The 22323-nt window shown below is 40.6% G+C and overlaps 1 protein-coding gene across 3 annotated transcripts in view; it reads right to left on the bottom strand.

Annotated features, from left to right (window-relative positions):
• Positions 1 to 2141: 2141 nt before the first annotated feature.
• The window catches only part of MPPED1 (metallophosphoesterase domain containing 1), a 91080-nt gene continuing 70898 nt past the window's right edge, over positions 2142 to 22323 (bottom strand). For all 3 annotated transcript variants that reach the window (XM_083440938.1, XM_083440940.1, XM_083440939.1), the window contains 3 exons: positions 14445 to 14560; positions 7588 to 7701; positions 2142 to 4127 (listed from right to left, as the gene is read on the bottom strand). In XM_083440938.1, coding sequence (XP_083297064.1) covers positions 4009 to 4127; positions 7588 to 7701; positions 14445 to 14560 — 349 coding nt within the window. In that variant the 3' untranslated portion in view covers positions 2142 to 4008. The remainder of the gene's footprint in view (positions 4128 to 7587; positions 7702 to 14444; positions 14561 to 22323) is intronic.

Below are 22323 nucleotides of genomic sequence, written 5' to 3'. Positions count from 1 at the left end.
GTTTAGGATAGTGGTTTTCCACCTTTTTGCGTCCATGTCTCTCTTGACCAACCACATTCTTTCAGTGGCTCCCCTGTGGGACACGGAGAATGTCCAACCACATTCTTTCAGTGGCTCCCCTGTGGGACACGGAGAATGTCCAACCACATTCTTTCAGTGGCTCCCCTGTGGGACACGGAGAATCCCCACTTACACGGGGGCTCCATTCCAGGACATCACGTGTGTCACAGGGGTGCACGTCAAGGGGCATTCCCCATTACGCCCCTGCCCAATTCCATCCCCCCATTTTTGGCATGCATACAAGTGGGAGCGTGTGCGCCGATTGTGCGCAAGTGGGGATTCCCGTTTCACTTTTTACTAGTGCTTGCCAATCTAAATACGCCTTCCATGTTGCTGCATTTTAAATTTAAGCGTGGGACCCGGGTGCAAGACATTCTGGAAGCAGAAGGGAAAAAATAGCAGGCAAAGATTGGCCAAAACAGACATCAGTTGGCCACAATTACTGGCAAACATAGAATGACATCAGGGTTGACACCTGCCTTGATTTTACAATATTATGCCTTATTTTTGCTCAAAATTGTTTTATTTGCAAGATCGTTTTGTGGAACAGCATGCAAATAATGGCCGTAAATAAATGCTTTATTCTGGCGGGGGGTGCGGCAGGGGAGAGATAATTTTATTTATGGCCTGAGATGACCTTGGAGAGGACCAACATTTGCAGCTTTTGCATTGCCATGAATATTACCCAGTATAGGTTCTGGAGTAAATTAAATGTCTTACAGAAATTTGTGGCTTTGCAATCAAGCAAAGAGCTCTGGTTGCCTTATTTTGAAGAGTTAGAAAAACTGAAGTAAAGAAATGATGATCAGCAAGGGGGCTGAGGCAACTTAAGGACTTCAGATCCTCCCGTCATCTATGAAGCTCACTGCCTCTCAGACTGACCTCCCTCGCAGGCTGTTCTGAGGATAGAATGGGGAGGGGAGGGAAAGAACTACGTAGAAAAGCTCCCTGTAGAAAAGATAACACAACCGAACAGAAAGTTCTCCTGCACAAGCCACATTCAAGGCTCGTGTCTGTCACATTTCACAGGACAGGCAATTCCAACAGTTTGGCATTGCAACAGAGAAGGCCCTCCGACTGGCTGCTACGAGATGCATAAGATGGGCAGGTGAAAGCACGAGCAACACATGTAGATTTCAGCGAATGGACAGGTTGGTATGGAGAAGGCAATTGACAGAATCATGGAGTTGAAAGGGACCCCAGGGGTCATCTAGCCCAACCCCCTGCAATGCAGGAATTCCTCAGGTCCCTGATTGCTTAGGTCCTTGCATATGTTATAGTTGCAGCCTTTAATACCAGCTGAACAGAAGCATTTCCCCCCCCCAGTGGTAGCTGCATCAACATGGTAGTGTATTAACCCAACATAAGGCCAGTGGCTGCCCCATTGGGCAAGATGAGACCTTTGCCACAGGTGGCAAATTGTATGTGCATGAAGGGTGAATCAGTGCTCCCTGAAACATCTGGCATTACTCCAGCCACCCATGACCGTTTTTCTTGCTCACAAGTCACCGGCTGCTACTACTGCCGCTGCCGGGCCCAGGCCCTCTCCCAACCCAAGCCTGGCTTCTACGCAGTAGCAACAGCATGTGCCTAGAACCCTAGGCTAGCCAACAACCAAAAAGCAGCCCATGGTTGCCATGCCTTGCTCCAAGGTAGCCCTTCCTGGGAGGAAGACAATGTGGGTGAGGTGGCCCCAGAGAGTGCCTGCTCAAAGTTTACTACTGTCAAAGCTGAAACAACACCCTGTTCTGTGGAAGGACCTTATGTTCTTCAGACGGAATGAGACCTCGTGGGATAAGATGGCCCAGGAAGGCCTACAAGCATCCATGACAGCCCACTGACTGATGACGTAGCGTTGTCAACAATTTAACTAGGAGGCTGTGTCTAGTGACAGCAGGAGCAAAGAAGAATGGCTGACTGGGGCACTTTGCCTTAAATGGCACACCAAGCCTCATCAGATCTGCTGGTAAATGCTTTCTAATGTATGATGAAGCAGACACTTACCAAAAAGTGAGTCCACAACTGCAGCATTTTGAATGTGAAATGCCCTGTTCCTGTCTATGTGCACACCACGCAATTAGTAGCTTTAAAAGATTTTTATTTGTCTAACATGCTTGACAGAAAATTACAACAACAATCCAGTTATGCCAAAATGAGCCAACACACCTGAAAATTTTCATGACCTCAAAAGCTTCTTAATGTCATTCATACATAAAAATGCACAATATTCCAAAGAAATATTCTCAGGGGGAAAAATATTCTTCAGAGAATATATCCTGACTTACATAGAAATGTTCTTGAGGCAAAAAAAGGAAAGGCCTCTTATTTTAATAATATGCTCCACCTCCTTTTTAAGTGTTTCTGAAGTGCTATGAGTTATTGTAAACATTTTAGACTCATTTATCTGTTTCAGGAAGCTTGTTTATTTTATTTTCTGGGGTTGTCACTAGAAAACTTAAGTAAAGGTTTATTATAAAAATAGCCACATTAAAAGTCTGGTTGAGAATGTAGAATTCCTTCATTTGGAGGAATGACCATGTGCTGAAAGGCTGGTGAAAACTGGCCACTTGTCATAGCGGCTTTGCTTTTTCTTGCAAGGGTGGCCAGAGATACTGCCATCTACCTGCCATGTAGCCTGGTTTGCAGTAGCCTTTCTGTGCAAAGTTATATCTGCACATCCGATCTTGTGAATAAATTTGATCCACAGTAATATATATTTTCAGAACACATAAGGTTGCCATAAAATGACAAGTCTTCTTTTTGTGCTCCCTGTTCCATGGATTCCAACCAATCGTCAAATTGAGTACTGAACAAGCAACAAGTCTAGTTATCATTCTGTACCTCTCTCAGATTTGGCCCTGAACTCCACATTCCTGAAGTTATGTGCCTATATATATAGTAGTTAAAATCCACATTTATGTTCCCTGTGATGTGCTCATGTGGATTGCTCCGCAGTTCTTAAACATGTTTGGATCAGCTGCATGCACGCACATTTTCCAGCTTGAGTGAGTGTGGAATTGACCTTTGAGAACTGGGCTGCAAGGGCAAAAGCTATGGCTATGGATACAGTAGTGGCTGAAAATGCAGCAAGCATTTCAAGTCGCATTTGCACATCGTTGTACAGACAGTTGCTGACAGTAGAACTTACTTCTAAGGAAACATGATTAGGTTTGCCCTGTATGAGATTTAAGAGCTGCAGAATTCATTAGGGTTTTTTGGGGGGGAGGGGGCTTTTTAATTCCTGAGTTTACATTTAATTTAAACTACTTCTCTTTCAATTTTTGTGTGCTGTATACTGCATTTCGGTAATCTCCACCATAATATCACTTTCCATATTTAATATCAGATGGAAGAAGATTTTAAAAATTCTCCTATACTCGGTTTTACAAGACTGGAAGATTATAGATTTGAAAAATATGTGCCATAATAATGTGCTTCTTTTGACCTCTTAAATACATGGGGAGTCATTTTATATCTGTAATAATAGTTCCAAGAATCTAGCACAATTATATTTTCCCCTCACTGTGATTATCGTGTGAAACCAGGTTTAAATGAGCAAATGCTAGCATTTAACACACATGAAAACTGTAAACCTTCATAAAGAACCACTTGGCTGAAGAGTCATGTCATTTTAGTAAGTTCAATATAGCACATGGAATATACATAATACATTGATTTTTCTTGATATAACATGGAATGCACACCCCTTTTCTGTATTAAAAAGTCTTTTTAAAATGATGAAATGTTAGATCTGTTGAAGTATTTCTAGAAGGCTGTGATACCAGATACCTCTGATGTCTGTCCATTCTTGCCTCTCCAGTTATTTCATAAAGAGAAAAGAAAAACGCGTTCATAATTTAGCGTATGCTTAGTTTTTACATCAGCAGCTCTGTGCTGCTAGCCAATGTTTTACGCAGGTTGCAGGCTTCATACTTCTGCGTGTGATAATCATGTGTTCCTTGGAGTAGGCAAATCGATAACTATAGGTGGGTTGAGTGGCTGGTAATTCACTGTACATGCAGAAGCATTCACGTAGGTGGTCGTTCCGTCAGCCATAACTCCGTAACCTAGAATTTAAGAAGATAGTAGTTATTATTATTACTCAGTTGTACTTGTTAAGACATCTCATCAAACAAGTTTGCCAAGCATTGTAACAAAAACAGAATAAATAATATACAGAAAAACTGTGATCCTCCCCCCTCCCCCATCACAGTTAAATCTGAAAAATCCAGCTTGGCATATGATTCAAATACAAAAAGACCAGCACAATAAAATGCAATACAAATCACAGGAGCTAAAACCACCAGCCAGACCATATATAATCTTCTCTCTTTTTTGGCTTCAAATTAACTTTCACTGGAGGGCATTAGGGAATCGGGGAATTCAAAACGGTGGTTGTTTGGCAAAGGCAGCAACAGCAATTCTAGCCTGATATTCTTCAAGTATTTTGACTCTGCATTTCATCAGGAAAAGAGCTTCAGCGACCACATCTAGGGTTCTGCTGTGTCCTGGAATTCGAAAAGAGTCCAGAAAGCAGAAAGCGCAGTGGTGTTTTACATGGAGACCTCATTCCATCACACCCCACGACAAGGGCTTTGTAGCATCACTACGTGCTGAAAAGGCTAAAGCACCCTTTTCTACTGAATGATGTCACTCCAGCTGTCTTCACCGGAATATAAGCAAACAGCATTCTAACTTCCATAACGTTCAAAAACATTTCAAGAAGAAGCAATATAAAATACTGGCCATTGTCACCCAGGGGGACGGTGTCCAGGGAAGCCGTGTGGAGGTATGCTCAAATTCTGTTTCCTACGGTTTAAGTAGCTCTGTGTTGAAACCCAGCCCCAATACCTTTCTTCTGGAAGCCATCTTGCCAAGGCCTGGGAACTCAGACCCTGCTGTGGTCTTCAGGGTGTGAATGAGGCCATTCTCACTAAACTGCCACTTGGCATGCAGGGATGACGTGGAGGCCCTTGGCCCGGCTTGAAGGTCACAGCAGGGTCTGGACTTCCAGGTGGTGAACATTAGGACCTGAAGGTCACTTATGTGCTCAAATAACCAAATCCATTTTGTATTAATGGACATTTTTGGATTAGAAATGAACAATAGTAACATGTGTCAGTTGCCAAAACCCTGGTTTTGGAAGAGGAAATAGTTCCTATTCCTCTTGCATGAGGAAACAATGGAGGTGTTAGGCTACTACTGTGCTTGAAGGTCCACATTCCTGTTTCTTCCTCATTACCTGCCCTCAGTGTGAACTAAATGGCATTAAGGACTCAAAACATTAGCTTTCACACATCACAAAGGTTGGCTACAGCTTGTGGTTAGTGAGAAGAGATTTTAGCCAAAAGCCCAGGTTCAGATGACACAGTAAGCCAAATCTTAGCTGAACTCAGCACAGTGCAGGAGGAGGAAAAAAAGGAACAAAGCAATTCCTGTCTCTATTCTGCTTGTTTGCATGTCACTCTTGCAGGTGTTGCTGGACTGCCATCCACTCCAGAGCTTCCTCTTCCCACCCCAGGCAACTACTAAGCTTGCTTTTCACCAGCCCTTATGAAGACACCCCCTTTTCCATGTCCCTGCTTTTATCTTCAACCGCATTTCCATGCCTCCTGCTCCCTCTTTGTTTGCAGCCCCCCTTCGCTCCTATTGTCACCTCCATTCCTTTTCCTCCAGCCTTCTCCATATTCCTCTCAACTCCCCACTGCACACAGATCACCCCGATTTCCATGCTGCCTCTTTTCTACTTTATGCACTTACTTCACAATGATATGCATTACTGTATCTTTAAGATGAATGGACTCTTAAGAGCAAACCAGTTCAGTTTATAGATATTGTTCATATATGGGTCTTGGCTTATAAATGCATACAAGAGCATGAGAAAGTTGGCAATACTCCTGCACTTTTTGAGACCTTTAAAAAACAAAAGGCTGGAAATGCCATGAAAACATTGCAGGCTCCATCCTTCAGCTCCTAAGTAGCTGCGCTGCCTAGAAAGTTCAGTAGTTTTTCCTAAACAGTTTTTAAAGGGGCGAGACTGAACAGCTGCTGGAGATAAGAATGGGAAAAAATGTTCATAGAAATTCTGGGGGGGGGGGGAGAGGGAGAATTTAGGATTTCATCAGCCCTCAATAAACTGAAACTGAGCCCTGGCTGAAGAATGAGCAGTTGGCAACAGCACTCGAATAATGGTGATTCTGTCACCATTTGAAGGGAGCGGCAGAAAATATAGTTTCAGGTGGGACATTTTTGATAGGAAAAAAGTTTTAGAGGGGAGAGAACAGTATGTTATTATTCCTCCCCAAGGTTCTATAAATGACAACTGCAGATGTAGCTCTGGTTGGCTGGCGGAAGATTTCTACTGCTCACAGCATGCAGACACTATAAAGAGGAGCTTGTTGTTCTAAGGCTGTCTATAGAACTTACTTGGGAGTTCTTCCCTGAGGAACCTGAACGTCCCATCTAGCTTGCCGTTTTCTTTAAGTTCCTGTCATCTGCAATAAATAATGTTCTGTATCCTTTATCATGCTGTTGCCAAAGCAAACACTACATACTCACCAGTGCATTGTAGTGGACTATTTAGTTCTGGGTAGTATTTGTGCTTCAAGTTGTGACAGCATTGATTTGACTGGTTTTGCTGGCGCAAAAGACTAATTATGCACATTGCAAGAGAGTCTATCTCAAGTATCCATGTGTGGAAATAACCGCTCACCCATCTGGCGGTGGGCGCCATTTGCAGACCAGTGTGCAGCACCCATGATCTCCCTGGAGACAAGCTAGTCTGCCGCACCTGGCCTGCCTTCCCGGCGCCACGGGCCGTTGGGGTTCCCGCCTAACCCCTATTAAAACAGGCCAATCTGCAGTGTTGCTGGGGCCAGGGCCAGGTGAGCGAACCATGAGTGAGAAGGCTTCACTCCAGTCTGCTCTGGGGTTTTATAAGCAGGGCAGAGCCAGCGCTGGACGTGCAGTCGGCTCCAGAGCTGACATGCATGTGCCTGGGGGGAGTTGTGAAATTTGTATGATCTAGTTGAGATTCCTGTATTTGCAGGGGCTTGGACTTCCAACTCTACAATTCTATGATTCTATCACCATGTTATATTTCATATTGGTTTTCAAATTTCCTTGAGTTTCAAAAGCGTTGTGCTGTTAAATAAACTGACTTCAGAATCAGTGTAACTGATTATTTATAATGTGATGTTTGTAACAGAAATAAAGGCACTGTTGTTTTAGAAAAAGATAGATAAATATGTCAGATCAGTTCTGGAAAAGGAAACTACTGACATTGTTTAGTAACTAGCAGACAGTTGCCCCTCAGGATCCACGGACTATAGCTTTTATTTTAGAAATTTTAGGGAACTAAAGTGGACATAATTCAGGTGAAATCAGTATTAACACAGTATGTTACAACCTAGGCCTTCAACAATAGTAACGGAAGTTGGACCTCTTCAATTTTGTATTTGGTAGGGTCCGGCATCTAATGAAAGTTTGACCTGGAATTCAATCTATACAAAAAAGAGGCTTTCTGACCTTCATGGATGTGTCCAAAAACATGAAGACGTGGTTGTATTCGTCTCTGGACTGTATTCAGCAGCTCGACACATCCCACTCTTTGCATTTTCTTAGGAACCCAATCTAAAAAACCTTTAGAATAAAAGATACAGTACAAAAGAAGAACAAAGAAAACAGATATTATCTGAGAAATTTTATAACCTGAATTTTAAAAATGCACAGCACTGAACCTCTCTCCCTAGTTCTTGTGACTGTGTCTCTATGAAGAATTATCTTTGAAAGCGCATTTGAATAAAATGGAATAATCAAACTATGCAAACAAAAGGGATTAAGACTAATCTTACTGCTAACAACAAAGGTGTGTGTGTGTGTGGGTGTGTATGTATATGGTAGATATGGTTTTAAATAAATGCTAATAAATATTTGTTAACAAATGTACAGTTTAATATTAAACTAAATGTATAGTTTAATAAGCTTAAGACATATCTGCTGTTTTCCTGTATCCAGCTATTCTTCTGCTTTGAGTCCTAGTGAAATAAATTGAATACCAGCCATTATGTTCAAACCATGGTGCCTAATATCAAGTTCTCATGGAGTACAGGCAAACACCTAAAATGAATGGAAATGGAAATTTGATGACTTAATGTATTGTGGCCCCCATGCGAGAAGAAAAGAGTACCTAATCTCATGCATAGTATACTGGAGTTTCTAACAACATTCCTGACAAGAATAAAATTATCTCAAGGTGGGGAATATTGTAGTTACTCTTTTTTAATCTTCAGAATAGAAGTGCCTAATCCGCAGTATAGCACGCCATTTTTAAAGACTCATTGTTAGTGCTGTGGTTCAGTAGGGTCAGAGATGTTAGCAGTTGCCAGCTGAGGTCAGAAAATGACCTCTCATTTCCATTCTTTCTTTTTTTAAAAAAAAATAATATTTATTGGAAATTTAAAGTTACAAGGAAAAAAGAAGAAAGAAAAACAAGAAAAGCGAAAAAACAGAATTAACAATACAAATCAATAAAAAGAGAATAAAAAAAAATTACCAAACATACAACACACCAAAATCAAAAACAAGAACAAAAGAATAAATTTAAAAACAAATCCAATATTTCCATATCCTTATCTTCATTAACTTATTTCCTCGACCTCCTCACACCTCCCTCTTTTGTATTCTAATTATTAATTATCTCAGCAAATCCTTTCCATCTTTCACTATATTCTGTCCTTTAATTGTCTTAATTTATTTTGGCCTTATCTTACCATAGAAAGAAAAAACCCTAGAACTTAAAAAAATATTTATACATAACTCCTTATAACATTTCTACTAAAGCCTAATAGTTTCATTCCAAGATTTTCCTAACAGTCATTAATTTTACAATCCTTCTCTAGATGAATTTTTAAAATTTCTGCCAAACTTCATCCACCGTCTCTTCTTCCTGGTCCCGAGTTCTGTCAGTCCTTTCTGTCTGTTCCCTCTCATTTCCATTCTTGTTCCTATTGCCTCTTTGTGATGCTTACTATGTTAAAACAATGGCTAGAGACTGAAGAGCTACAGTGACGGAGTCTTACGGTAAGGAAATGAAAACATGCGACATCGTAACTGTAACATTTACCAGTTGCTGGAAACCGCAAGAGGGGAGAGGGCCGTTGTGCTCAGATACTGCTTGTGGACTTCCCACACGCATCTGGTTGGCCACTGTGAGAACAGGATGCTGGACCAGGTGCGCCTTTAGCTTGAGACCCAGCAGCCTCTCCTTAATGCTCTTGTGCTTTTTCAGCCATATGGAAGGTTTCTAACCAGAATTCTGTGCATATTACCTATAGCATGCCAAATGCTTCTGTTCAGTTTTGTGTTCTGCTGGGACTAGCAAAGCTTTTAAAAGTTATCTATATGGTGCTCAATATGCAAAATAAATATAATAATAATAATAATAATAATAATAATCTAAAACAGGGGTGGCCAACTCTCAAGAGACTGTGATCTACTTTCAGAAGAAGGGGTTTGGTTCAAAATTGTTGAGCTTTTTTTAGGGAGGAGGGAGGAAAGCCCTGGTTTTTTTAGGGGTTAACCTTTTTTAGGGGGGGAGTTCCGTTCTGGGGATAGTTAAAGGATAGGGATAGGGACAAAGGGACAGAGAAAGCTCCATCTTCCCTTCCAGAGATCATACAACAATGCAGGGTGGGGCGAGGGGTCGTGGCAGGAGTCAGTTTTAGGAAAGGGAAAGGAAAGGGAACTGGAGATCAACCGCGATCTACCAAAACCTCGCGGGGATCTACCAGTAGATCGCGATCGACCTGTTGGACATCCCTGATCTAAAGCAACCCTCAAATCAAAGGCAAAGTTTGCGCAAAGTGCTGCAATACATATTAGATTCTTCATGCTTCTACTTGTTGCAAGAGGGTGCACAGGGTCTTGTGCAAGTGGAAAAAACTGTTCTATTTCGTTTCGTTTTTCTCATGAAATCCTCTCGCACAAGGTACAAAATGGCCATTCTAGGAGCATAAGAAGAGCTGTGCTGAATCAAGTCTTGCAGGCCGATCTATTCCAGTATCCTTTTCTCACAGTGGCCAACCAGATGTCTGTGAGGAGCTAGCATGCAGGATCCTACCCGACTGTGATTTCCAGTTACTGGTATTCAGAGCCACACTGCCTCCGACGGTCGAGGCAGAACATCACCAGCATCACCCTTCCGCCAAGGACAAGGAAGGGAAAGTACATAATGGGAAAAGTATCTCCCACATAGAATGTCCTGAGCAGCAAACAGAGACTGAAACTCAAACCGCTGCTGGTCCAGTGGCTGGAAATAGTTAATTATAAATAAGCCTGTCTGTAAAGACAAAAAGTATTTCCACTTCAAAAACTTTGCAAACTAAAATCCATGAAATTAACTTCTCCATTAAATTAAGCATTATTTATGTTGAACATGTTTCTGTTTGCATGCAATATCAGCCTTCTGAAGCTTTCCCATATGTTTGCAGCTTATTATGTACACCTGACTACACAAACTAAGAATAATTGATTACACCTAGCTAACAATTAGAGATTGCTTTAGATTCCCCCTTCCTTCCCTACGCTTGGTTACTTGAAAACAGGGATCTGTAACTGGCAGGAAAGTATAAATCTTTGTCACCAACAATCAAACAGACTGTTTGATAAAGACATAAAGGAGAAATGAAAGCTTGTTTAAAAACAAAAGACAAAAGGAGTAAAAGTCCCCCCTGGAGAAAAGAAAGAATTTTGAATTAGGCCAGGGATGGATGTAGAGATTTATTCATATTGTATTCTAACTTGAACCAAGGGCTCAGGGTGGCCTGCTATGCACTTTAAACAAACTCGCTTTCAACAATGCACTTTTACTCAAAGTAAAAATCCACTGGGTCCCAACAAGTTCAAAATATTCCTGCCTAACCACCTTATTACCAGCATAACCCCAGGCATGTAAAACTAGTTATAAATGGATATACTTGTAGGAAGTGGTGGCAGAGAAAAAGCAAAGTGCATTTCTGTGGGCAAGTGAGCACTCTGGTTGAGGATTCTGGTATTTGAGGATTCTGATATGAACTGATCTGATCCATACCTCCTCCCAAACTAGATGGGAACTTAGTTATTTCACTGGCATTTGCACTTCCTGAATATTCTGGCAGCTTTTGTTTTTGCTCATTTTTTAAAAAACACGGATTTTTGAGAGGAGGACACGTAGAAAGCCATTATTAAAAACCTTCCCCCCCCCCAATATTCACAGATTAAAGTGTAAGATAGATGGATGACATGGGCCAGAAATATGTTGATCTGAGCATTCTTAAGCAGTACCAAACCATCTTTAAACTCTCAAGTGAAACATGCATACAAGATAATTCCAAAACTGGGTAAATCACTAAAGCTACAAAATTCATGATGCTGGGATAGCTCAGTTGGTAGAACATGAAAGGGGGTTGGACCACCTCCGTGGTCCCTTCCAACTCTATGATTCAATAATTCTATGAAAATGAAATTTCTTGATTAGGATCTGCAAATCCCTCATTCCTTCTCATCAACGAACATGCCTTTAGAACCCCTGATGCACCTTTAAGCAACCAATTTCATCAAAAGATCATGGGTATTCTGGGGAGGGGGGGAGAGAGAGTTATGATAAAAGTTTTAAACAAGTCAAAAATCCTCACGAAGACTTTTTGCCTCCATTCCTCCCACCTAAAAAGCTACCTAGCTTGTTGGAATGAGTAACTGCCCCCCCCCCCAGTTACTGGGGGCATTAAAAGGGTATTTCTGATGTCAATTTTCTAGGTTTATTCCAGACATCTATTGTTGATTCCCTAACTTCATTTGGCAACGTAACTCCTGAACTTTTCCCCATATCTATTCGTGATGAGGACACGGTATCACTATTTGCTGTCACATTCAGTGAGACCTTCAGCATTCAATGAGTTTCAAAACCTGAATACTTCCTTACACCACTCAGGTTCGCTACAGCCATACACTTTTGCTCATTCCTTTCATACCTCCCAAGCTCTCATCTCATTCTCCAACTTTCACAATGAATAACAAAGACTACAAGGATTTTGGGTGGGCAATTTAGCTTTAATCTCTGGGGCTTTGTTAACTACAACTAAGCTTGTATCTTCACAGGTACTTCTAACGTTATTTCTGGAAAGTTTTTAGCTATAAAAAAACTTTGCAGTTAACCTCTTTGGCTTAGGCTCAAAGCTGTCTGTAATTTAATGCAAGGAGCAGGATTCAAGTCAGACAGCCTGTTGCAACGTCATCCCATGGGCCCTATAGAGAAGAAATAAGCTGTCACTGGAATTATGAAACAGACAGCCGCTACATCTTATTGGAGTCTATAATAAATCTAATGTCACACAGCAATAACCATCTCCAATGCACTTTCTAGGGTGCCCTGCTGAAAGTCCCCAAAACTTTCAACAGTATTGTAATATTTTTTTTTGCGAGGGGGGGGGGAATAGTAAGACAGCGAATTTTCGTCTTTTTACAAAGCATATGGCACCATAACTATCAGCTCATTAAAGTACGTCAACAAGAAAAAGAGATATTAATGGAGCAACTGTTGCCATCAATAATATTTTGCAGCTAGGATAAATTATAAGCAACCAGTATCTATCAGGAAATTTAAGAAGTCTCAACAAAGATTCAGAATGGAATAAGAACGCATTTCCAGAGGTCTTTCCTAACACTTAGGAGTTAGAGCATGATCTAGCTTTATATTCCATTGTTCAAAACTAGTGAATTTAAGCATGTAGGCGAATATCTCCTATTGACATAAGTAGGAGCTCAGTTGGTAGGGCATGAGATTTTTAATCTCAGGGTTGTGGGTTTGACCCCCATGTTGGGCTAAAGATTCCTGCATTGCATAGGGTTGGTCTTGATGACCCTTGTGGTCCCTTCCAACTCTACAGTTCCATGATATTATGATATTATGATTAATATATCCCACCCATCTGACTGGGTTGCCCCAGCGACTCTGGGCAGATTCCAACAAATATAAAAACATAAGTAAACATCAAACACTATAAACTTCCCTATACAGGGCTGCCTTCAAAGTTCTTCTAAAAGTTGTGCGGTTATTGACATCTGATGGGAGGGGGGTATTCCATCTAAAGTTGATTCTAAAGTGCTTAACTCTGGAAGTTCATAAATTATCTTACTCACATGCACTCATTCACTAATCCTTGGAATCTTGGAAGACAGGCTGGTATTATGGTCATCACATTGCAAATGGAGGGCTGAGTGACAGTGTCATGTCTAAGATCATACAGTGAGTTTATGGCTGAGATCTACTTGGAACTGGGAAAGTCTAGATCATAGCTCATGTTACATGAACCACTATATTACACTAGCTTTTAAATATGCAGGCAAGTATGGGAGGTGATTCAGTTTTTCAAGATAAACCAGTGACTCCACAGCTCATTACAAAAAGCTGGCATTCAGTGAATGAATATCCTGTTGTGAAAAAAAATTGCATCCCATTCTCTGAGGAACATGAGCTGATTTTGCTGCACATGACCTTTGGAAACCTCCCAATTCTACGATTCTATGATTTAAAGCATGTTCATCAAACATGTGAAGACTTCCAGGCATAGGAATTCAAATGTTCCAATGAACATACACATTGGGGATGCAAGGCTAGCATATATTTTATGTGTGTGCTTTTGGAATGCCTGTTTGCTCCCACTGAGCTCTGCATGCATCTTTGCAGTATAGCGCATACTGCAGACACCGCAAAGAAACAAAATCTTGTAGCAGTACACTAGAACTTCACACTGCATAAGCAATGTGTTACTATAGTTTTCCTATTTCATTGTTATAATCTTGGTTATTTCAATCATTAAATCACTAAAGCTTCCTGTAATTATTTATTTATTATTTTATTTAATTAAATTTGTATACCAGCCTATACCCATAGATCTCAGGGTGCTTCACAACATAAAATCCTAATACAGTGGTACCTAGGTTTACAACCACAATCCGTTCCAGAGGTCCATTTGTAAACCAAAGCAGGTTGTAACCCAAGGTGCGCTTTTGCCGATGGGACCTCCCAAAAAAATGTGTTCGTAATCCCCCCCAAAAAGGGGGGGGGGTTGTAAGCCAAAAAAAGGTTGCAAACTGGGACAGGCACTTCCGGGTTTGACGGGTTTGTAATCCAAAACGTAAGCAAACCAAGATGTATACAAATCAAGGTACCACTGTATAAAAAACAGAAAAGAGGACTGCAAGCATGAGTGGAATACTAAAGCATTGCAGAATCACACCCCTTTAAACCCACACATTCTAAGTGGCAGCAGAATCTACAAACTATTACTTGCAATGACACAACACAGACAAATAATGACCCGAAACATTTTTCAGTGTTTTCTTACCAAGAGGTGGTCCATGTGTTATAAGAATATCTATTCCATCTGGAATTAGGTTCCATTTCTCTAAAAGTGCTTGGCCTCGCGGAAGATTAAAGCCCCAGCCATAAAACCAAGGTTGCCTGCCGAAAAAGGGAGAGATTTTCTTCAGTGCTATATATACACGTTTGATTAGTCAGTTAAGACCAACCACGAAACATTCCGTTCAACTTTGTTCATAAAGGATACAAGTACATATTCTGGGTAAATTCAGTTTTACACATTTCCATATCAGTTTGTGAATACCGTGTTGAAGTAAGAGTAATGAAAACGCAGCTAAGAAGCTCAAATCATATACCGATATATGACTGACACCCTTCTTTGGAAATTAAACCAAGGTCCAGACTTTAACATTCAAAAATTTTACTTGCAGAAACTTATAGTTGTAGATGAATTAGAACATAATATTTAAATGCACATGATTCTCTAAGCATGGCCTTATGGTCTCTTCTTCTAACTTCCAAACAACTGTATCTTCCTCTCTTTCCAGAGACCTTCTGTTTCTCAATTAGGACATACCTTGCAATTAGGACATACCTTCTTCTGCAGCTTTGCTCTGTTTCTTTCAAGCAGAGAAAATGCACTCCCAACACTCTATTCAACTTAGCAGTGTTCACGGCTAAATTCTAAAATACAGTAATCTTGCTTTACATAATCTCCTTCACTAGATACCTCCCATGTGACCAACTTTAGCCAAACTCATGAAAATAATTCAATTACCAACCAAATTTAAACACAGAGTAATCCATACAAACATTTACAATTTCAGTGTATTAAAATATTATACTGTTTTGCATTTTAGTGCAAAATTATCCTAATATACAGGGATATATGCAATTTTGCCTGTTTCACACATTATTGCAAAGCAATGTTACCTAATACATTTTTGTATGTTATTTTCATTGATATGTGCATTTTATGCACTCTTTAATTTAGCATATATGCACTTTGCATTTGGATGGAGCACGCCACTGCAAAATTAAGAGACGCAGAAATTTTAAAGGATGGCTGTGTTTTAGTTGTGTATCATTTCAGAAAGTGCATAGTAGGTAGATTCACCTTTACATGCAAACTGAATAAATTTTCTCCTCCCATTCCTGCTTCAGAATAACCAATCAAACCCAATGTAGTTTACTGAAGAATAAACTGGGAATTCTAATGTGAGGTAGCCATGGTGAAAATTGAAGTAGCGCTGTCTATGCTGGATTAGCTTTTTTGTTTCTGGCTCCACCCACTGCCAGTTTGCAGACCTTGATGGATTATCCTTGAGGCAATACAGCCCTGGAATAAATATAAGAAGGCACTGGGAGGGACTCAAGTTTTCGTATCCTACGGCATAGCACTATTACGTGACAAACTGACCTTTCCCGACTTGCCTTTTCTATAGTTATTCAAGAAACATACACACAACCCTCCTACAGCAACTCCTCAAGTAATACACAGCTAAACAGTTGCCATCCAACCTTATGAACATTAAGCTGGAGATTAGGGATGTGCAACTTGTTGTAATATCAGCCTGTTAATGAGTCAAACAACAACACAGGATAATTTGTTCCCTGCACAGGGTCACATTAAATGTGTGCTAAATCAAAACATATTTTACTGCTATTATGTAAACTTTATTTAGCAATATAGAAAAGCAAGATCCTTGCCAATTATTAAAGCTGTACTGGAAACAATAATGTGTATTAAATTATACACAACTCTGTCCACAGCTTAAATGTTTTTAATAAATTAATTGGCCATGCCTGCTTAACCTGCTAAATTATCTTATTAAAACAAATACATCAGTTGATATGGTATTTAATTAAGATAGCAGTTTCACCTGTAGATGGCATGTCCAACCATTTTTAATGGTCCGAAAGGCCTAAATCGAGATGTGTATTAACAGCAATGTCAGCAGCACTGAAGTCCCTATTGAAGGGAGGGGGACAGTTCTAAGAAGAATCTGATAAAAACAAAACAAAAAACTAAATCTCTGGTTTCCAAAATTTGAAATTAACAACTAATCTTTCCAATTACTCAATTACTAGTATATAACGTTTTATTCTGGCATTTGATATGCTAATTATTACTATTCCAATCCTTCATATTCAAATATTTGACTCTGAAGTTACTATTTTAAACTGTGTTCATTATGTAAGGAAGTTAAAGGGATGGCAATCTCAGTAATTAAAATTTATCACTACAGTGGCAAAGAATTGCTTCCTGGCAATACTACAAGTAATGGAGTGTGGGGTTGATACTCTTGAATATGTTTGTGGGTTTTCATCTTTCTGCTGAATGGGGCTTTTGCTATATCCCTTACAGAAGGAACAACAAACAACAGACTGTTATAATTTAATAAGTTTTATGATAATTGCAATGTTAGTGCTTAGCAATATAGGCACATCAACCACACTTCTTTTACAGATGTTACTTTGGAGAAGGCTTTACATTACTTCCTTGCTACATCAACAAAAGACAGAGAATTCTTTCAAGAAATGCTCTGAACTATTCTTTGTATACTGCATGGCAAAGACAAAAGGAAGTGGCCCTGAAGCTGCAATTTATCTTCTTCCACTACTGATGAATTGCTAGTGCTTTCAGAAATTAACGTGTTGTCTGCAATCTTTCTGAAGCTTTTTTCATATTTCCTTTGGGTGTGTGTGTGTGTATTTTGGAATGTTTGCAGAATACTGCATTCCAGGAGCTATTATAAATGCAAACTAGCCTGAATATAGAATAAATTTTATTTGAGAGAATAAGTTCCAAGTTACTGGTAGAAAAGAAATGGCAGAAATGCTCCAGAATGCTTCTCCCCTCTTTTGAGAACACATATTCTCTCTCTGATCATGTCACCCCCTTTATAGTCTTTGTAGTATTGCTTGTTCACTTGGAAGTCCTTAATGTTAAAGTTCGATATTCCATGACTATCAGAACTACAAGGTTTTACTGAAGACAGATGTGAAAACCATCCCTCCCTACTCCTGTTTCCAGTCCTCAAAGGTTCTAACTAAATTCTACTACAGATGGGGAAGAGACTGGCATATGCAATACATATAGGGTTAATATTAGTGCATGATCCTATTTTACAGACAGAAAGATAATCTAACAGGCTTCCTCTTTTTTTGCCAACATCAGGGAGAGAAGTCAATATGCATATATTGGCTCTCATTTCCTAAGCATCATTTTGTCTCCATACAAGTACACCTGGAACTGATCCCATGTGTATAGTTAAAGCCATGGTTTTCCCAGTCATGATGTATGGAAGTGAGAGCTGGACCATAAAGAAGGCTGGTCGCTGAAGAATTGATGCTTTTGAATTATGGTGCTGGAGGAGACTCTTGAGAGTCCCATGGACTTCAAGAAGATCAAACCTATCCATTCTGAAGGAAATCAGCCCTGAGTGCTCACTGGAAGGACAGATCGTGAAGCAGAGGCTCCAATACTTTGGCCACCTCATGAGAAGAGAAGACTCACTGGAAAATACCCTGATGTTGGGAAAGATGGAGGGCACAAGGAGAAAGGGACGACAGAGGACGAGATGGTTGGACTGTGTTCTCGAAACTACAAACATGAATCTGACCAAACTGCGGGTGGCAGTGGAAGACAGGAGTGCCTGGCATGCTCTGGTCCAGGGGGTCACGAAGAGTCGGGCACGACTAAACAACTAAACAACAACAACATATCTCCTTAACACTCCATGGTGCTCTTTATGCTATTGTAAACAGCCATTGCCTTTATGGCCTATGGTGCATGTCCAACCCCTGTCCCACGCCAGTAACTAGCAATAGAAAAGCTCATAAATTATTAAGTTAAGATAGGAAATATGCTCACCAATATTTACTTATTTCCATTTTCACTTCTAGACCACCATCCCTCCTGCAAAAATTTCAATAAATCATGCAAAATACAACCAATTACAAACACACACAGCTGCATACCAGCATCAATCTGTAACAATGAAATGAACTCATAAGCAAATGGAAAACTAGGTTTGAGGCTCAAAATCACAGCTGCATCAGGAGGGAATTCCACAAATGAGGTGCTGCCACAGGTAAGACTCCGTATCTTGTATTACCGCTTAGCAGGCTGTCAATGGATCAAAATTTGCAGGGCTTCTCGTGCACATCTCAGAGCATGGGTTGGCAGATACTGGAGTGGCACGCCCTAAAATATATGGGCCCCATGATATTTAGGGCTTTATATACCAGTACTAACACCCTGAATTGGCCCTAGCAGTCAGTGTAGTGGTTTAAGAATCATTATTAGATGATCCCTTTCACTACATAGCATAACAGCCAGACCATCTCCATGACTAGCCCCATATAGGGCACACTGCAATACTCCAGTGTGACACTGCTGGAGCATGGAGTACTGAAGTCAGGCTATCCTTGCCCAGGAATGACCATGACTGGTGGAGTTGGGCACAGGCATTCCTCACCAATGGGCCTTCAGTGATAGCAGCGGGTCAATGAGCACCCCTAAGCTACACATCTGCTTCATCAGGGGAAATATCTCCAATTCCCAGACATTATGAGTTACCTGTATTATCAGGATTCAGTCTCAGCTTAATGACCCGCATCTAGCCAATGCCTGTCTCCAGAAACTAGTCCAGCACTTTGCACAGCCTCCCCCAATTCCAATGGAATGGAGAGAAAGACATCCTGTGCCAAATCCCTGAATGACTCTTTCCAGCAGCTTTCATAGATGTTGAATAGCATGGGGAACAAGGTGGATCCTCGTGGGATTCCACAGCACAAATGCCATGGGGTCAAGCCAAAGTTCCCCAATGCCACTTTCTAGGAGTGGACCTGTAGCGAGGACGGGTGGTCCAACTCCGAACCTGCGCTGCTCCAAAGCAAATGGTATCAAAAGCTGCTGAGATCTCTAGGAGAAACAACAGAACAGCACTTCTCCCCTCCCACGCCACCCATCTCTCTCTCCCAATAAAGGTTATTAATCAAGAGCAACCAAGAGTGTTTCAGTAGAGAATTCAAGACTGAAGTCAGACTGAAACTGTTTATACAATCATTTTCATCCAGGTATGTCTGAAGCTGACTAGATACCAACCCTTCAATCACCTTAACCAGGAAAGGAATATATGCAACAGGCCAGTACAACTAAAGGTCCAGGGAGGACTTCTTAAAAAGGGGCCACCCCACCACTGCTTTGAAGGCTATGACTCCCTCCTGCACTGAGGCACAGGCACTCCAAGGACCCACCCAGTCAATCCATACTGGGGATGTGTGAATATAGCAACATAAAATGCAATATATACTACCTTTACATTCATGAGTGTAGTACATTACATTCTTTTCAATGAAACTAGGTCTTTGTGAAAGACAATTCAAAAGTTGTCAGCTCTATAGAGAACTTGGACAGAGGTTGTTTCTCCTTACGCATGAATAGGTGTATACTATCCTGTCATCCTCTCAATTCCAGATTTTCAATTATCACCTTTCCCCTTAATTTTCTCCTTCTATAGTGGCAGCAACAATACACAATCATACAGCCCAGAACTTTTTAAAAAAGGAATATATTAGATAGTGGCTGCTTTTCTTTTTGGTTGCACACAAAACATTTCAGATAGACACAATGATGGCTGGTTCTCACAGTAAGTCAGCAGTTGCCTTGCACTACACAGACTGTAGAAGTCTACTTGTGTGAGCAGAATGGTATGAGATTCCTGAATTGATGTGAGTTCCTTATTCCTCTTGCATGGGAAACCCCCCAAACAGGTTTCCATCAGAGGTGGATTTTGGCCAGAGCTACTGGTTCTGCTGCACTGGGTTGCTGCAGGGATTTGCAACTATAACATATTGAATTAAGTAGAAAAGAAGGTGAGAGGTGGCACCAGATTTTGGCCTTGCACAGGGCACCATTGAAATTTTAAAGTCCACCACTGTTTCCATGTAGACTAAGGCATGATGAAAGGCGTGTGCTGATTTTTTCAACTTTCAAATTACAAAAAATGGTGGGTGCTAAAAATTTGAAACAAGACTTGGAAATTCAAAAGATATTTTAATTAAATTAATCTAATTTAGTTTTGCTTTGTAAAATTGCATGGAAATAATTAAAAATGACTTCAAGTACATGCAGTTATATTAATATTAATATTTATTTTTATTATTTAGCATTACCTGACATTTTCAGAAGGTAAAATTAAAATCCTTTGGTTTTCCAAAAGCACTTTATGTGTTTCTTCATCCAACGTAGACTTACCAAGCTAAATGTCTAATCACAAACATAATAGCAAATTTGAATGCCTCACATCCAAAACCATATTTTAACGTCCTCTCATTGAAGAAATTTGCAAAAATTAAATTTCATTATTTAAAATGGCATACAGGACTTCAAAGCTCTAACATTACAGTAGTCCAACCTTATATTTAAAGCAAGAAGGGAGTCATCTGGCTGGCAGAGGAGAGATGTGTGACAGACACCCTGACTTAAGATGGGTGCTGGGTAATGTGACTGATATTCTGGATGTGTTAACAGATAATTTAAAAAATCCTGTATTACACAGCAGAGGTCTACAATTGACTATTTCAGATTTCCCAGCAGCAAGGTGTTGCATTTCAGCGAAGGCTGCCCAGTGTCCACTCATTCCACCCAGAGCGTCAAAGCATGAGGAGGAATGTCTGGAACAAAACTTTTTGTTTATTTAATTAATTACACTGTAATTAATACTTAAAGACACGAACCCTTTTAGAGAAACTTTTAAATTGCACTGCTTAGCTATCCGTACAACATCCACTCAACCCATTCTAGGATTCCAAATGCTTAGGGAACCAAAACTGGGTTTCCCTCCCTGACCCCACTCAGATAGTTCAAAACCCCAACCGCCTACACAGACACAGTTAGTCCCTCTCCTACTGAGAGTCTAATCGCTTTCTGATTCCAGGTCTATCCCACTGGTTGCCAGGTCACCAGGAAGTGGACAAATGGTGTCCACTCACTTTGAACTTGAGACAGGACTATGGCCCATTGCCTCTTGACCTCCCTCAGAAGGCTCAATCGTTTACACATGCCCCAGCTGACTGGCAGGTCAAACAGGCCAGTGGGTACAAAAGGAAACAGGCGGCCTCAACACCTGGCCTATTAAAAGCTATTAAAAGGCGGGCTCTATAACTCGAAAGTCAGGGGGCTTCTCAAGTGGTTTTTTGACTATTGGAGAATGGCAAGGGTGGGGTGAGAAGCAATCCAAGGTCACTCAATCTCAAGCCCTTCCATTGGAGAAATTGAGAATACGTCATGGAGGCAGATCATGCTAGTTTCAACCACATTTAGGGGATTAGCCTAGTCCCACTAGTTCACTGACCGCATGCCACTGAGGTGGACCCAGGGTCTGTCCATCACAAGATGTTCTATTCCATTCCTGCTCTATGCCCAGAATAGAAACACTATAGGCTGCTACAGGATGGGCACAGTTCTCCACCCCTCCACTTGCAGCCAGGAGCAGAATGGTCATTTTTATTTTTGCAAGCAAGTAACATTTGTGGATTGTTTTGCCAGGCTACAGTACTCAGTGACCAAAGTATGGCTGGAATTATGACCATTCCTTAGCCTGAAATTGGCTTCCCTCAAAATTGTCTAAACAAAGCTTCACTTTCATTACATATTTCAACAAATCTGAAAAAATGAGCTTTTAATGAAAATATAATCATGCTGTTCTATTGTTTTCCCTGCCATTAGTTATGGGAACTGTGTCAATGAATGTCTTTGCAATGTACAAACAGATTCCCAGTGATTTCCAGTGGATTTCCAGTGGACGGCGCTCATCTAAGCCCCACTAAATTTCCTGGGTGCATCTTCTGATGAAAATGGTGATATGGGTTTGCTTGCAGGATCATCAGATGCT

The sequence above is a fragment of the Podarcis tiliguerta genome (assembly GCF_965153285.1).
Source record: "Podarcis tiliguerta genome assembly, chromosome: 5".
In the NCBI taxonomy this organism is placed as follows: domain Eukaryota; kingdom Metazoa; phylum Chordata; class Lepidosauria; order Squamata; family Lacertidae; genus Podarcis; species Podarcis tiliguerta.
This window is presented reverse-complemented; position numbering and strand designations above follow the sequence as displayed.